We start from the raw sequence: 17160 nt of genomic DNA, 5'->3' as shown, positions 1-17160 counted from the left end.
TTAAAAAAATACCTGTAGCTGGAGTAGAATTGCTCATGGTAAAAGGCCCGTTAGTGATACTTGAAGAAAGAAGCTCGTCAGATCCACGCTGAAAACATAAAATACAAGATTATCAGAAAGGCATTCCTAGGCAAAAATCCACCTCTTAACAGAACTAACAAATTACTGTAATCAGGTACTCAGTTTTACATTTCATAATTTCTTTTTAACATTACCCATCACATTATCTATTTTTTTGTGTGAGATATTTAAGAACATGAACTAATATTCCAACAAGAAAGAGAACAAATGCAAATATCAGCCAGCCATATCACACTGGTTGGCCCTTAAAATTCAAGGTGCTAATGTTTTCTGAAAATGAGCTGAGCTATATTAAACCATAGACTGACAAATCTATTGCCTATTCTAAGCCATTGCTTATAAATACACTTTCTATTTCTCTCTCATAAGAACGGCCATATTAAGTCAGACCAACGGTCCATCTAGCCCAGTATCTTGTCTGCTGACAACGGCCGATAACGCAGAGGGAGGGAACCGAACGGGTAATCCTCACATGATCCCTCCCGTTACCCACTATGAGAGGCAGCAAATGGGGGGGGGGGGGGGAGGAGCCGGTGCTGTGGCAAGTGGACTTAAAAGCCGTCTCTGTGATGCTGCCTGCCCCCCTCCTGTTAACCTCTATCAGAGGCAGCAGGGGGGAAGGTAGGGGAGGTTACCGTGAAGCCATCACTGCCTGCAGCATGCCAAGGGTCCATGGACAGGGGCTGCTGCAGCCTCCAAGCAGCCCCTGTTTGCGGCAATCCAGGCTGGTGTTGTCTGTTGGTGGAGGCTAGGGGTTGCTCTGGTAGCAGCCCCTACCTGCAGCCAGCCCTAGCCACTGTAAACAGGGGCCGGTGAACTGAGCACGAGCTGGGATCAAGCAGTCTTGGCTTGTGCTGATCCAGGACACTGCCCCTCTGCATTTTAAATGTCATAAGAGCCCAGAAGCATTTATTACTTTTAAAATGCAGAGCCGCAGCATGGATGGCTCCCAGAGCCAGCGCGAGCCGGGACTACACAATTAGTTAGATAACCACAATTTAACAGCCTTAACTGAATAAGACAGAGAATATCTTATTGCCTATATATATATATATATATATATATCCCATGCCCACATCTTGAATACTGCATACAAACGTGGTAGCCTCATCTCAAAAAAGATATATTGGCATTGGAAAAGATTGGAAAAGGGCACATCTTAACAGTTTCATGACTATTCGACAATCCCTGGGGGCAGGGATTGCAGTCAGCGTGCTCCCAGCCCCACTCCTGTGGAACCCCCTGCCCCTCTCTGTATCAGTGTGGGGAGGCAGCAGCAGCTCCTGTCCACTGGGGTCTGAGCTCCCCCACAGATCCCCCACTGACAGGGGCTGCTGCTGTGGAGCAAACACCAGACACAGGCTGCTTCGCGGCAGCTCCCCTGCCCACCCCTGTGCTGCTGCCTCTGATTGCAGGGCGGGGAACAGGCAACACTGAAGAGCTGGTGTTGGGGGGACCAACTTTTAAGCCAGCTATTCCCAGCAGGCTCCTACCTGCCTCTGCTCTGTAGGAGGCAGCAAGTGAGGGTGGGGCAGGCAGGTGTGCAGAGCCAGCTTCCTGCACATATAGGATCCCGCATGCCCCCCTAAATCCTCCGCACTACTGCCTCTCTAACAGAGGCAGCAGCCTGGGGCTGGGGGTGAAAGGCAGATGGATCTAGTGTTTGGGGGGAACTTGCTTAAAGCCAGCTCCTCAAGAGCAACGGCTCCCGCTCTCCCCTTCTTGCTGCCTCTGCTACAGAGGCAGTAAGGAGGGAAATGTGTGTAGTCAACATGATTAAGCCAAGATTTATCAGTTAATTGTGTAGTCAATTACACGCTGACATCCCTAAACTCACATAATCCCTGCCCCGAAGAGCTAATTTACACTCATCCCTCAAAACAACCATTTGAGAACTAGATCTGTACTGTCAGAGGAAATGCTTTCTGGAAAGTTAGTTTCCAAAGAATGAATCAACAGCCAAAGCCCGGATATTTAGATTGCTCTCTCCGCATCTTTAACGCTCATTCAGGATTCATATGGAGGCCTGGACGGTAACACAAAGCTAGGCTGATAAGTGTCACTTTTCAGAGGGGTAGCCATGTTTGTTTTTGCCGAAACAGATTATCAGGAGTCCTGTGGTAATTTAAAGACTAACAAATGTATATAGACATAGCTTTCGTAGGCTGGAGTCCCCGTCTTCAGATGCATGAAGCCGAAGCTTCACTTTGGCAGGGATGTGTACACATGCAAAGATGGGTGCTAACAAGGCCAATTCAATTAGTGTGGACGTGGATCACTCCCAACAATCGATGAGAAGGTGAGAGGACCAGAAGGAGGGAAATTACTTTTTCTAGCGATCTAGCCACTCATTATACAGGCCCAATATGAGTGTCAAATTTGCATGTGAATTTTTTTTTGCAACTTTCAATTCTGTTACTGAGTATCCAGGGAGGATGAAGTGGTCTCCTACTAGTTTTTGCTGACAGTGATAACAGAACATGGTTAAGATGCCACTGAGGTCTAGATCTAAAAATGTGAGAGACAATCCTGAGCAAGTGCTCCATAAATTGTTCAGACACTGGGTGAGTAAAATAAAGAAGAAAACACTAATCACTGCTAAGTTTGCCCACAGCTAACGAAAGGCTAGACCTGAATTATTTAAGGACAGTAAACAGTCTAGGATGACAGGAACACTCTAGCAAATGTCAGAAGAAACACCCCCAGATCTAAAACATGACCTATGAAGAACATGACCTAGAGAACATGACCTATGAAGCCAGGCTTCATGAACTGGGCTTGTTTAGTTTGGAAAAAAGAAGATTAAGGGGGGACATGATAGCGGTTTTCAAATATCTAAAAGGGTGTCACAAGGAGGAAGGAGAAAATTTGTTCCTCTTGGTTTCTGAGGACAGGACAAGGAGTAATGGGCTTAAAGTGCAGCAGGGGAGGTTTAGATTGGACATTAGGAAAAAATTCCTAACTGTCAGGGTGGTCAAATATTGGAATAAATTGCCAAGGGAGGTGGTGGAATCTCCCTCTCTGGAGATATTTAAGAACAGGTTAGATAGACATCTGTCAGGGATGGTGTAGACGGAGCTTGGTCCTGCCTTGAGGGTGGGGGGCTGGACTCGATGACCTCTCGAGGTCCCTTCCAGTCCTATTATTCTATGATTCTATGATTCTATGAAAAGCACCTCCTTTGATCTAGGTGGTAGGTTGGAGTAGAATCATTTCTATTTTGGTTAAGGATCTCCTGAACAATGGCAAAGCATGAGGATTCTATTTCCAATGCTCTGAAGCGGAGTGAGCCTGGGTTGGGCTGCTGCTTGATTTCCCCCGCCCTGGATTATGAGACACAGAAATGGGCGTGTACTGATAAATGACTATATGGACATCATTACAAGATCCATCAGCCAGAACTGGATGGGCCAGAACAGTGGTAGGAAGATGATGGTTCTGTTGTGACAAATCTTCCCTATGACTTGTGTTAGTAGGGGAACTAAGGAGGAAAGGTGCATCTTATACTTATCAAGGACAACAGGAGAGCATCATCCTGGGAATCATGACCCATGGCTCCCATGGGAAAAGACAGGGGATGTTTTTCTGTTCACTTGGGATATAAAAGAGGTCCCATAACAGAGTATTCCCACTGCATAAATATCTTAGGACTTGTGTAGCTCCCATTCATGGTATGCAGAGAAGCTTCTGCTTAATCAGTGCGCCAGGGAGTTATGAACATCAAGGAAGTACAAACCCATGCAGTCTCTGTTTGGCTAGTGAGTTGCGTAGAGCCAAACTTGCAGACACTGAAAGTAGAGTCTGGCAAACAACATCACATAGGTACTTCTGATCATTTGGCCTAACAGCGATAGACACTGACGCACCATAGCTTGTGGTTTACAGGTAACAGAGGAAGTTTTCACCTTGTGCAGTCTGGAGGGGTCATGATGCAAACTTGATAACATTGTCTGATACAATTTAAGACCCACCTGGGCAGCCTTTGGGCTGATATTGCTGAGCCCTTGGACCTTTCCACGATGGAGAGGAAAAGCCATGGGGACTTCCTAAAGGCTTTAGAGAAGCTCAGGATACTTCAGATGTCTTGATGAGAAAGAAGGTTGAGATAGAAGACAGGAATGTGAATCAATCGATTCTTGTGAAATAAGGAGGTTATTTTAAGGATGAATTTTGGAGGGGTTCTGAGCACATGGTTGTCTGGAAAAAACACTGTAGGAAGGGAATGTGTCATCAGAACCACTCTTTCCTATTCTAGCCCAGTCATCTCTATCAGAAAGACCATTTTCATGGATAAATATAGCAGCAAACAGGTGTGTTCAAGGGAGGTCTAGTCAGAGGAGGGGAGAAAAGGCTTTCTATAAGCCTTAAGGAACCTCTTATTAATGGGTGTGACAGCAATAAGTACCCTTCTACAGGCTGGCGGAAAGCTGTTCTAGCCGTTAGGTGGCCCCAAACAGAGCTAGCTTAGAGATGGGCCCAAGCTTTTTAAAGTGAATGCATAGCCTAAGAATCTTGGATGGTGGAGAAATTTGTTGAGACATGAACCAAATCTGAAACCTGGACCATCTCTGCACGTAGGGTATTACATCAAGGACTTTCTATAAAAGAACCTCTTGTATATTCCTTGATCAGGAGCTTTTTAGGTATTAGAACCAATGTGGGATGTAAGACACATCCTCTGTTCTGAAAAAGGATATACAGAATAGCTGGAAGAGGGATAAGCATGCAAAACACAAGCTGTGAAAATGGAAGGGAATCAGGTATGTCTCAGACAAGTAAGAGTAATCAGAATTGATGGGAACGCCATCCCTTTATTTTCAGCAAGACATTCTACTGTAAGGAAAAAGAGGAAAAGCCATTCAGAAGGTCCCTGTCTCAGAGAAAGACGAGAACATAGCCCAGAGACTATGGCCCTTTCCCCATTCTGGGGAAAGTAGCATGGACTTAGGTTTTGGTGAGTGGTGAACTGATCTAGGGACCATGATGCCCATCATCTGAATAGATCATAAAGTACTCTTGTGTGTCTCTTCCACTTGCAGTCGTGAGAGAATTTGTGAATGGCTGTCTGCTAGTGAGTTGTGTGTGCTTGGGAGGTAAGCCACAGACAGCATGACCCTACAGGAGATGTATCAATTCCATATCCTCGTTTCTTCTGCACATAAAGTGACCTGGCTCTCCCTACCCAATAGACATTAGGATTTTTGAGTGTGATCCTGTGATTGGTGGGAGGAAATGGGTGCAGGCATTCCTGACCACTCTTCGCTTGAGAAGACTGATGTAAACAGATACCTCCTTTGGAAACTATTTGCCCCATGTTGTGATGCCGTTCAGATGTGTGACCTACCTTATAAAAGTGATGCTTTAAAGGGGAGGAGCAAAACAGATGTTTGTGAGAAGGGGATCCCCTTATACACATTGACTGGATCTTTCCACCCATTCTAAGAAGTTTTTGACCCTGCTCAGTAGTGATAAGGTTTGTCCATCCTGTCCTTGTTTGGTCTGTAAACAAGAGCTGAACCATATTTGAAGGCATTATATGTGAGGCCTGACGTGTTATCACTGCCATCCTCGTTGGAACTACCTAAGCCTTCATTTCCATTGACTAAAACAGTCATGTAATAGTATTTCTCAATATACTAAACTATACTACACAGTTCCAAGTATCTGCTATAAAACTGCCAAAGCTTCCAGCTTCCCCGTACAACTTCAACAATGCAGGAATTCACTGTTAGTATAAAAATTGGTGGCATATCAAAAGCTGAAGATATGAGGACAAAGCAGAATACATTGTTTTATATTAAACAAAAAGAGGACAGAATATAGACAGTATATTTTCATATATAAAGACATTTTTACAGAAAATTATATAAAGCTGCCACAGAATTAAGACAATTACTGACTCTGGGGCCCTTACTGTAGTATTGAAGTTCAGTTTCCTGCAGACAACACATTTTGATAGTGCTTGTAAATACATGTATGTTCCGCTGGATCTATTTTGTAATTTTATAGCAATATTAAATCAGATACCTATAGAGTAACAGTACAATTTGACAACTAGCTCTTTAAGCCAGCAGTAAAAGAAACTATCAACTTCATTAAGATACATTTTGTTAATCTAATTAACAGCAATCTACACTATACATTTACATTGGTGTGCTACTGACATGTATCTCATGAAGATCTTCTAAGCCGAAAGAAAAGAGCTCTCCCATCAGCTTAACTCCACCTCCATAAGAGGTGATTACTATGTTGGTAGGAGAAACTCTTGCCCGTATAGTTCTGGGTTTAAGGTTGGTATAAACTATGTCATTCAAGAATGTGGATTCTTCATACTTTTGAGTGATGTAGTTATACCAAAGTATGCAGTGTAGACCAAGCATAAGAGAGAAGACCCCAAAATCCTTCTAGCTCCTTAATTCTGAGAATGGAAAACTACTGGTAAAAATGTAGTCTGGTAACTTGATCCATCCAGTAAATTAAATAGGAAAAGATCCAAAAAGAAACTACCTTTGGATCCAGACTACGGAGAATAACAGCAGCAATATAAATTGTACTGAATAAAATTGAGCAAGGGAGATCATAGCTAATGAATCTTTACCCTAGAAAATCAAGGTATAAGTAAGGCAGCTAAAAAACTTTCCAAGAAAATCCTGTTTTAGGTGATCATGACCAAAATGCAATCCTACAATGTGAAGTATACAAACATACTCAGCACTTTCTATCACCAAACAAAAACCTGTCACTATCTCAAAGAAAAATCAAGCTGAGCAAAAAGTTAGAAGAACCTGAGAGCTACTGCAGCTCTGTGTGTCAGATTTTCCAGATTTAAAACATAATAGGGATGTGCTAAAGAGTCTCTGCAGATGTAAAGAAAGAACCTCCTGCTTTACACCACAATATATTTAACATGAATGATGCCCATTATAGAAGATGCAATGAAGAAAATTTAATGTTGAGTCCTTGAACATAAAAATGATAAATAGAAGGACTCAATTTTTGAACATCTTTAAATATCAAAAAGAGGTGTTTGCTAATAGCTGTTCTCAGAACAAAATTTTTGTTCCATGATGCTACTGGGATCAAGCCAAATACCGCCCTCAATACAAACGTGATCAAGCAATGGAACTCCAGGAACAGGGGGGGAAAAAAGGAAAATAAAACCACAGAAATTAGATATACACAATTATGTTCCTTCAAAAGCAATAAGATATACTGTCCTTTAGGAATAGCCTACAAATGCTTCCTTCCATTGCTGGGCCATATACAATACTCAGAAGAAAGCAGACATCTAAAAAGCTATAAACAGGATGTAATAGTTTTCATTAAAAAAAAACAACAACAACAACCTGATTCTCTCAGGGCTAGCATTCTTCAGAAGTTAAAGAAAAAACTTGTAGCTTAATTTTGCTTTGCATAGTGAGCATACTAAAGAAGGACCAGTTTTAAGGAAAGAAAGTTCTCTTCCTTTTATAAAGTCTCTTTCTCGGTGAGACCATCTAAATTTTGGATCACAATTCTACAAAATTTTTACCCAATAATATAAGAACTTATCAAAAAGTACATTGTTTACACTATTTTTTCCTATCAAGGAATACTGAAGACATTACTATTTAATATTCACAACACAAATTTGAGAAAGACAGACTTTCAGTAATTCTCAAAACTTCACTCTGGAAATAACAAGAATGTGAGCAGAGTAGAGGGTGAGGAGTTAATACTTTTCTTCTCTTGAAACAACTAACACTAAATACCTGTTACACTTTACTCTTTCCTCCAATAAGCACATCTACACATGGAGATTCAAATCCTATTTCCATAAGGTAGAATAACATGCACGATAGAGAATGAAGCCATTTAGAACAAAATGAAATAAATCTTCAAAAGCGCTGGAGGTAAAACTGACAAAGTGAATCCATAAAAGTCTGGATAAACAAAATTAACCTTACACAAAGAAGGCTGTCATGTCAACATGCAACCAAACCACAAAAATGAATTGGAGGCAAGCAAAGAAAACACACAGTGGCTTAACAGGTTGATCAGCAATCTCCCTAGAAACATGCCTGTTGGTTTAACACAGAGCAGCTGTCCCATAAGCCTGCTTGCTCATTGGCTCAGTTTGCATGCAGGCAGCTCCATTGTCTCACGTATCAATTATTGAAGCTCTCTGCTAGATCAGTAACAAGATACTTTGGGCCTAACAAAAGCCACACAACATTCTAATTAAAGAGCCATAGAAAAAGGGAAGGGAATGGATTTTTATACTGAAAAAGGAAAGTTAATTTATTATCTATGCAAAAATTAGATGCAAATGGAAGAGAAAAAGGTTAAAACCCTCAACCATATTACATCAGGCTTTTTCAAGACAGTGCCTTTAAAACAGCACCTTTCCATTAAGTTGAAGAAAGGATACTTGTACATAAATTATAGCATCTTTTCACTCATTCAGGGAATAGGGAATGTTCTCAAAATAAAGTCTCTGTAAATTCCATTTGTAACTGTGTACAATACCATACACTGAGACAAAAATATGAACTGCTTGATAGGTAGTAGCTCTAAAAAGCAGCTGCAATTTCAATGAGCTGACTTGAGACACTACCATTAGTCAGTACCATTTGTCAATTTAGTTGGTTTTTACAATTATTAAAGAGATACATTCTACCTATTGCTATGTAAAAGCCCACAGAGAAAAATAAATATAAAGGAAATAGTAAAGCTAACTATCTGGAGTATTATCCAACGCACAAGATAAAAAACAAGGGAAAAACATGTCCCAAGATTGTTTTAAATGAAATAGCATTAGGTGCAACCTGCAACAGTCAGAAGTTAAAAATTAAGATACAAGTGCGATCCACCTCTCCCCATCCCAAATTAACTATAGGTGAATAACTGTACAGTCCAAGGACAATTCTTATAATGCCACATATTCCTCAAATGGGACCAGATTGTCACCCAGCTAGTGTCACAGGGATATAAGGAGAGACAAAAAAGTGCCCCTTTTAGCCCATCACGAGTAGTAGTACAAGAGCAAAGCCCATGTTTCCCCCTCACACGGCCAGAAAAGGACACACAAGACAGGGCCTTGGCTCTCCCTCTCAAAATGCCACTCAGTGCAGATGTAAAAGGGATAATATGCTAAACTGGATATAAACTTGATGCGGTTTCCTCTCTCAATTGGCTTTGTATGTTTGTATAGTATGTAGGTAAAAATGTAAGCAGTTTAACCTGTCAAATATAACTTACATCCTTATTGAAGTCTCAGAGGGGTTGTTGTTTTTAAAGTTAGACTAACATGAGTAGTTCTGTGGCACCTTATAGACTAACAAATATATAAGATGAGAAGTTCCCAACCACCGGGCCGCAGACAGGCGGTGGGTGGTGAACCCCTGCCTGCTGGTCCGCGGCAGGCTGCCAGGCCACGTTCCCAGATGCTAATGAGCCTCTCTGGTGGGGTTCCCCATGAAGTAGCAGGGTGAGCAGCCCAGCGGACAACCAGGTGTGCTGCAGCTAGAGCTGGAGCCACAGTGAGGCTGTCCCTACTGGGGCAGCCTCACTTTGGCCCTGGTTCTAACTCCAGTAGCCTGTACCCAGCCCAGCTGGCAGGGCTGCATGATGGGCAGCTGCAACCCTTGGCCCCAGCTGAGCCTCGCAGCAGCTGGGCTTCATGCAGCGCATGGCCCCAGCCAAGCACTGCAGCTGCGCTCATCAGGGACTTGGCTGCCGCAGCGCACAACTGGGGCCAAGTGCCATGTGGAGCACGGCTGCCGCAGTGCTCAGCAGGGGCCCTGCATGCTGTAGGCTTCTGCCGCGCAGGGAAGCACTCTGCGCTCAGCTGGTGGCTGGGAAGCAGCAAAAGGGCTAGGTGAGGAGGGAGGAGCAGGTGGGGGAGGGGGAGCTCTGGGGCTGGGAGGTTCTAAGAGGAAGGGGGACTGACACTGACTTCCATGATGGGGAGCTGGCACTGAGGAGCTCTGGGAGTGGGGCTAGTAGTGAGGGAGTTAGGGGGGCAGTTCTGGCACTGAGGACAAGGCTAATATTGGGGACTAGCATGGGAGGACCTGGGGGGTTTGGGTGCAATGGGGCTCTGGAAACAGAAGGTTGCAAGTGAAGCATTTGGGGCAGAGGAGCTGGCACTAGAGGACTCTGAGGGCAAGAAGCTGTACTGGGGGGTTGGGTGCAGGGGACTCTGGGGGACAGTGGAGGAATGAGGGGCTCTGAGGGCCAAAGCTTTTTATACCGGGGACCAGCAAATCCATTCACAAACTTCTGGCAGACCAGTAACATTTTGAGTATGCAAATAAAATGTTACCAGTCCGACAAAAGTTTGCAAATGGCTTTGCTGGTCCCTAGGGTTGCCAGACTGTTTCACCAAAAATACCAACCGCCAGGTAAAAATTCTGTTGGACCTCTCCCCACCCCTCCAAAGAGAGAGAGAGAGAGACCGAAATGCAGCCACAGCCCCTTTTAATTCCCGTTTTAGATGTCTGGTATTTTCTGATTTTTTTTTTTTTTTTACTGGACAGAAGGTGCAAATACTGGGCTATCTGTTCACTACCGAACATCTGGAAACCCTATCGGTCCCTGGTATAAAAGTGGCTGGGAACCACTGAATAAGATCATGAGCTTTCATGGGTAAAATCCATTTCAGATTGACTGGATCCTTGTTCAGATTTATTCAGATCATTTTTCACAAACCTACTTTTCCTCTGACAAACTTATACAAATTAATAACTAAAACTGGATCTTTGTAAACTTATTCCTTTTGATTAAAAAAGCACTGGAGAGACATTTATATAAAATGTGAGAAGATGCAATATGCAGAGGTGGGCTTTTTAACTGGAATCAGGCCTTATATATTTGTAATTTCTTCAGGATCACACTGCAATCACATTCCCTTCTTCTAATTTACCTTCTTATACCTCTTATAACCATTGCTTATCTTTGAGCAATGCATTAGGTAATGTGAACAACAGTCTGTTTCTTTCACTCCATCCCCTGCCCAGGAAAACTGTGAAAGCAGTATGTTTTTGAAAGGTTTATTTTTGTTTAAAATGTTTTTTCTTCACACTGTCCATACTAGTGGAAACATTTTTCCATTTGAATTTGTAAAATCACCATCCTATTCTCCTTTAGGACATTAAGACTCACCTCTGCTGTAATGCCTACAGAAGAGTGCTGCTGACAGTACCTACCTACGCCGGGAGTTATAACTGATTCTTCTGTCTTATCACATCTAAGAAACATTCAGTCATTCTCTGCTAAAACATGTTTGTTGCTTTACACTCTCCCACTACAAGCTGGTTTGAAGTGTGATAGCTGGTCTTGTAGAGTAGGTTGTTAGGGGGACAAAGACTATGACTATGCTATATGCTGTATACACACATATAGCATAGAGTCCAGATTTGTGTACGGCCTCAAGGCACTACTATCAAACAAACCCTGCCTTTTTAAGATTTTAGAAAGAGATAAATTATAAGGGGGGTACCCTACTTGTCTATATTAGATGCAGCAATGTTGAAGTCAATCAAATATGGCTAATTGTCTGCCACTCAAATATTGTTTCATCTCTATGAAGCTCTGGATGCATTTCCAGGCAGAAGATAAACCATAATCTCATTTGATCAACATTTTTAAATGGCTAACATATAGGTGTTTGTCTCTTCTAGAGATTTATTTTCTACTATATTTCCATTTTATAATTGTAGTGTCCATCTTTAAAAGAGGGAAGAAGGACAATCCAGGGAACTACAGACCAGTCAGCCTTACTTCAGTCCCCTGAGAAGTCATGGAGGGGGGGCCCTCAAGGAATCCATTTTGAAGCACTTGGAAGAGGGGAAGCAATCAGGAATAGTCAACATGGATTCACTAGGGCAAGTCATGCCTGGCCATTCTGATTAGTTTCCATGATGGGGTGAGCAATAATGTTCACAAGGAGGCCACTTAAATGAATTTTGGTACATGGTCATAGGCTGGCTCCATCCACGGACGAGGTGGGGCCTTGGGCCAGAGGCTTTGAAGGAAAAAAAAACCACACAGCTGAGGGCTCCCAGCTCTGCCGATACCGCATTGCTTGGCAGCCGCCCAGGGTTCCTGTGGATATTTAAAGGGCTTGAGTTCTGGCCCCTGCCAGGATTGCACTGCGAATGGGAACCAGGAGCCATTTAAATAGGATCCTGCTGCCTGAGTCACTGCCTGGAAATTTGGTGGCACAGGCAGCAGGATATAAATAGAAATGGCCAGATGCAGCCCAGGAGCTAGATCCAGCCCCCCAGCTACATTTTGCCCAGCCTGTTCTATGATGAGGTAGCTGGTTCTGTGGGACATAAGGAAATCAGTGGATATCATATACCTTGACTTTAGCAAAGCTTTTGATACAGTCTCCCACAATACTCTTGCCAGCAAGTTAAGGAAGTATGGATTGGATAAATGTCCTGTAAGGTGGATAGAAAGCTGGATAGATTGTTGAGCCCAACGGGTAGTGATCAACGGCTCGATATCTGGTTGGCAGTCAGTTTCAATTGGGAGTGCCCCAAGGATCAGTTCAAGAGTCTGTTTTCTTCAACATCTTTATTAATGACCTGGAAGAGGGGATGGATTGCACCCTTGACAAGTTTGTGGATGACATAGGTAGATACGTGGCCCAGGGAGACCTAGAAAAACTGGAGGATTGAGCCAAAAGAAATCTGATGAGGTTCAACAAGGACAAGTGCAGAGTCCTACACTTGGGATGAAAGAATCCCAAGCATTGTTACAGGTTGGGAACCAACTGGCTAAGCAGTAGTTCAGCAGAAAAGGACCTGGGGATTATAGTGGATGGGAAGCTGGATATGAGTCAACAGTGTGACCTTGTAGCCAAGAAGGCTAGTGGCATATTAGGGTGCATTAGGAGGAGCATCTCCAGCAGATCTAGAGAAGTTATTACTCCCCTTTATTCGACACTAGTGAGGCCACATCTGCAGCATTGCAACCAGTTCTGAGCCCTATACTACAGAAGGATATTGACACATTGGAGAGAGTCCAACGGAGGGCAACCAAAATGATGAGGGGGCTGCAGCACATGACCTTGAGGAGAGGCTGAGGGTTTTGGTCTTATTTAGTCTGCAGAAGAGAAGAGAGAGGGAAATTCGATAGCAGCCTTCAACTTCCTGAAAGGTGGTTCCAAAGGGTTCAAAGAGAGGCTGTTCAGTAGTGCCTGATTACAAAATGAGGAACAACGGTCTTAAATTACAGTGCAGAGGTCTAGGTTGGATATTAGGAAAAAACTATTTCACTAGAAGGGTGTGAAGCACTGTAATGGGTTACCTATGAAAGTGGTGGAATCTCCATCCCCAGAGGTTTTAAGTCCTGGCTTGACAAAGCCCTGGCTGGGATGATTTAGTTGGGATTGGTCCTGCTTTGGGCAGAGGGCTGGACTCGATGATCTCCTGAGGTCTCTACCAGCCCTATGATTCCAGCCCTATGATTTCCAACCGGCTTAAGGACACCTTTTCAAACACAAAGCTATTGCTTTTTAAAAACATACAGAACCTAAAGATCTTGCTCCCCCCTCCTCATCAGCTACTTTATAATAGAGGAAAGACTACTCTGAATCAAGACTCAAATCAAAGCTTTACATCCAATCCTAAAAATAATCAGATATAAATGGTATGAAGTATTTCTTGGCACAGATTTACCTACACAACAGAATAAAAAACAGCACTGTGATAGTCATCTGATGTTGGTATACGTCTATCTTACATGTGGCTCATAAGCAGGATCAACATTTTCATTTTTTCCTAACATGCTTTCCTCAAGAGTCCATCACACAAACCAAAAACGCAAATAAATCAGAGTGCAATGAAGCGCTTAGTAGCTACATCAAATTATCAAATACCAGAGAGAATCCTAAAGGGCAAGAAGGTGGAGAGGAGGATTAGCTGCTGTTCTGACTAATTTAACTGGCTCTTCACTGCCCACTCACTCTAAGACTACTTGATTACACTGAAAATAGATGAGGATTCAAAGAATACTTAAAACTAGCATGAAATATTTTCAAAATGTCAACATCCATCACAATAAAACTCTATGCATAATTACCTAGTGAAGTAGGTCTTGAAATTCTAATTTTAAATGGTGGAATTATGGAATGCTCATATAGTTATCTAACAGGACATGAAGAATATCACAATACACAATTCAATCACATGTAATGTATTTGATTTGCCATAGACTGTCCTATTCATAAAGTCAGAAAAGCAAAAACATTTAAGACTGGCTGAATTTTATTTATTTAGATTAAGGAAATAATAACCAATTAAAAAACCCATCAAATTGATAGGTACAAATGCCAGAAACCTGTGTATTTATTAGTTAATAGCTAGTTCTTATCTAGCAGTTTTCATCAGTAGATCTTACTGTGCTTTACAAAGAAGGTCAGTATCATTAGTCCCATTTTGCATTGGGGAAATTAGAGATGTTAAATGTTGATTAATTGAATAATTGTGTAACCCCATCAAATATTAGCTATTACACAACTATTCAATAGTCCCTGGGGGTGGGGCTGGCAGCCAGTACACTACTGGCCCCACTCCTGGGAAGCCCCCTGCCATCCCGCACTGCTGCTTCTCTATCAGAGGCAGCAGCAGGGGGTGGCAGGAAGAGTCCTGACCACGAGCGGCAGCAAGAGAGTCAGGGGGTTCTGTGGGCTCCCTATGCATATCAGCTTCTGCCTGCCCCCACCACCACCGCACTGCTGCCTCTCTTAGCGTGTGGGAGGGGGAAGAAACAAGCGCCTCCATGGGAGCCAATATGAGCAGGCAGCTGGCTTGAAAGCCAGCCTCTCGCATGCCCCAGCTCCTACCTACCCTCCTCTCGCCCTCCGCGCTGCTGCCTCTCTATCAGAGGCATGTCGGGGGAGAGGTGGCTCTAGCTCCCAGCTTCCACCTCTCCTCATGCTGCCTCTATAAAAGGCAGCAAGGGTGGGGGAGTGTGCATAGTCAATAGGATTAACTGAGAAACCTAGGCTTACTGGTTAATCATTTAGTCCACTATACATTGACATCCCCAGGGAAAACAGGCAGAGAGTGGTGAAGTGACTTGCCCAAGGTCACTTAACGGGCAAGTAAACCGAGATGGCAATAGGTGAAAAAAAATTCACGTGTTTGATAGAACTTTGGTTGTTTCTCCCGAAGCAGCTTCTTCCCTGCCGAACTAATCTTTTTACTCACAAAAAAGAGTATTTTTCTTTAAAAGATTCAGGGCATATTATTAGAAGGATTCCCTACATTTTTTTTTAATTACTACATTTTAAACAATTTAAGTTGGCAATACCACTTTACATTCAGGATAGACACCAACTACTGTAAGAGAAAGTTGAAGGGATCTTTCTGAAAGAGACCTTTTTCGTGTTTAAAATGTAATCTGAACATTCCTGCCGCATTCTGGAAAGCTATTTTCATTTTAATACACAAATGTAATGCATTCATTTTATGGTACAGAGAAAAGGGCAATTAGGTATATAGCCGTCAAAAGCTAGCAGCAGCTCTGAATAAGCAAGCAACTAAAGAATGGAATAAATGTTATTTCTCCTGCTGGTTGAATACTTTACCATCACAATGCAATATCCTAGGAACCAATAAAAGAAGAATAAGGCCTTATCTACACTACTGATTTTGGCTGAAGCAAGATATCAGAGTACAGCAATCAATGTTTGCCTACTGCTCCAGAACATGCATACTTTGCTGTTCGTTTTGGAACTGCAAGGACTCAACAGGAGAGCCTCTATTGAGGCACAGTGCAGTGCACCACGAGTAGGTACCCCAGTGTGCTAATGCAAAGATTTTTGAGACATTTTCATAACATGCTATGGGGTAGCAATAACTTGCACAATAAGAAGTCACAAGACCCAGAGGGTATTCCTCAGAGAGTTCTGAAGGAACTCAAATGTGAAACTGCACAATCAGCTTCTGTACCAAATGGCCGAAAGATAACAATCTGATGCCAATTTGAAAATGGGATCTGGACTAGGAATGTCAACGAGTAATCTTTACACACAGGTAAGCTCACCCAACTCATACTGATCGTCTCTCCAGAAATTAACTGGACTTCATAACAAAATATGAAAAATAGTGATCAGCGTGCTGGTTCTCAGCATTCTATCATAGATCCTTCCACGTACCACTACTTACTGTAGTTTTGACAGTTCCAGTACAGTTTAAGATGACATGTCTACAGATTATATTTTAACATTGATTGGGGTGGCCAGACTGTGGCTTGAGTGACACATGTAGCTCTTTTAATCACTGAAGTGTGGCTTGCAGAATCCCGCCCCCCGCCCCGCATTCTCCAACTACCTAATCTGGGGTGGGGGGCAGGACGCGTCCTGCACCACCTTTCAGCCAACAAGTGCTGGGCAGGAGCACGATCTCCTCCCAGACACAGAAGAGCAGTTCGCTGCATGGTGGCAGGGCCATGCAGAGCCTGGCATGGCAGCCATAAAGCAGCTGCAACCCAGGCAGCAGCACTCAGCTGGCAGCTGAAAGACAGCACAAGGCTAGGTGAGGGGGCTGGGGCAAGCACAGGGGGCTTCAGGGGCAAGGCTAGTGCTGGGGGCTCTAAGAGGGGGGCTGACACTGGGGAGCTCTGGGGGTGGGACTAATATTGGGGACTGGCGCGGAGTCCTGGAAACAGGAAGCTGGCACTGGAAGGTTTGGTTGGGGGGGGCTCGGCACTTTTGGAATGGGGGGGACTGACACTGGAGGGCTCTGAGGCTGGGAGGCATGGGGTGGGGGTTGGTACAGGGGACTCTCAGGAGAGGTGGAGGGCTCTAAGGGTTAGGTCTGGCACTGGGGGCCTCTGGCAAACAGCCAGCTTCAGTTGCAGCAGTTGTCTGCCATGTGGAGATTGCCGGAGCTGGAGCCAGCTGTTTGCCGTGGCTCTGGGGGCTGAGACTTTTGGTAGACCAGTAACATGTTATTTGCATATTCATTATTTAAGGAATATGCAAATAAAATGTTACCAGTTCGCTAAAAGTTTGTGAATGGGTTTGCCGGTCTGCAGTATAAAAAAAGATTGGGAACCACTGATGTTTACAACGGGCTGTCC

The 17160-nt window shown here is 43.4% G+C and overlaps 1 protein-coding gene across 4 annotated transcripts in view; it reads right to left on the bottom strand.

Annotated features, from left to right (window-relative positions):
• PTBP3 (polypyrimidine tract binding protein 3) overlaps positions 1-17160 on the bottom strand; it is a 106563-nt gene that overhangs the window by 64772 nt on the left and 24631 nt on the right. For all 4 annotated transcript variants that reach the window (XM_075931420.2, XM_075931422.2, XM_075931419.2 and 1 more), the window contains one exon: positions 13-88. In XM_075931420.2, the coding sequence (XP_075787535.1) occupies positions 13-37 (25 nt within the window). In that variant the 5' untranslated portion in view covers positions 38-88. The remainder of the gene's footprint in view (positions 1-12; positions 89-17160) is intronic.

The sequence above is a fragment of the Pelodiscus sinensis genome, chromosome 6, assembly GCF_052426305.1.
Source record: "Pelodiscus sinensis isolate ZL-2025 chromosome 6, ASM5242630v1, whole genome shotgun sequence".
NCBI classification, from domain to species: Eukaryota; Metazoa; Chordata; order Testudines; family Trionychidae; genus Pelodiscus; species Pelodiscus sinensis.
The sequence above is the reverse complement of the archived record's forward strand: the minus strand, read 5'-3'. Positions and strand labels throughout refer to the sequence as shown.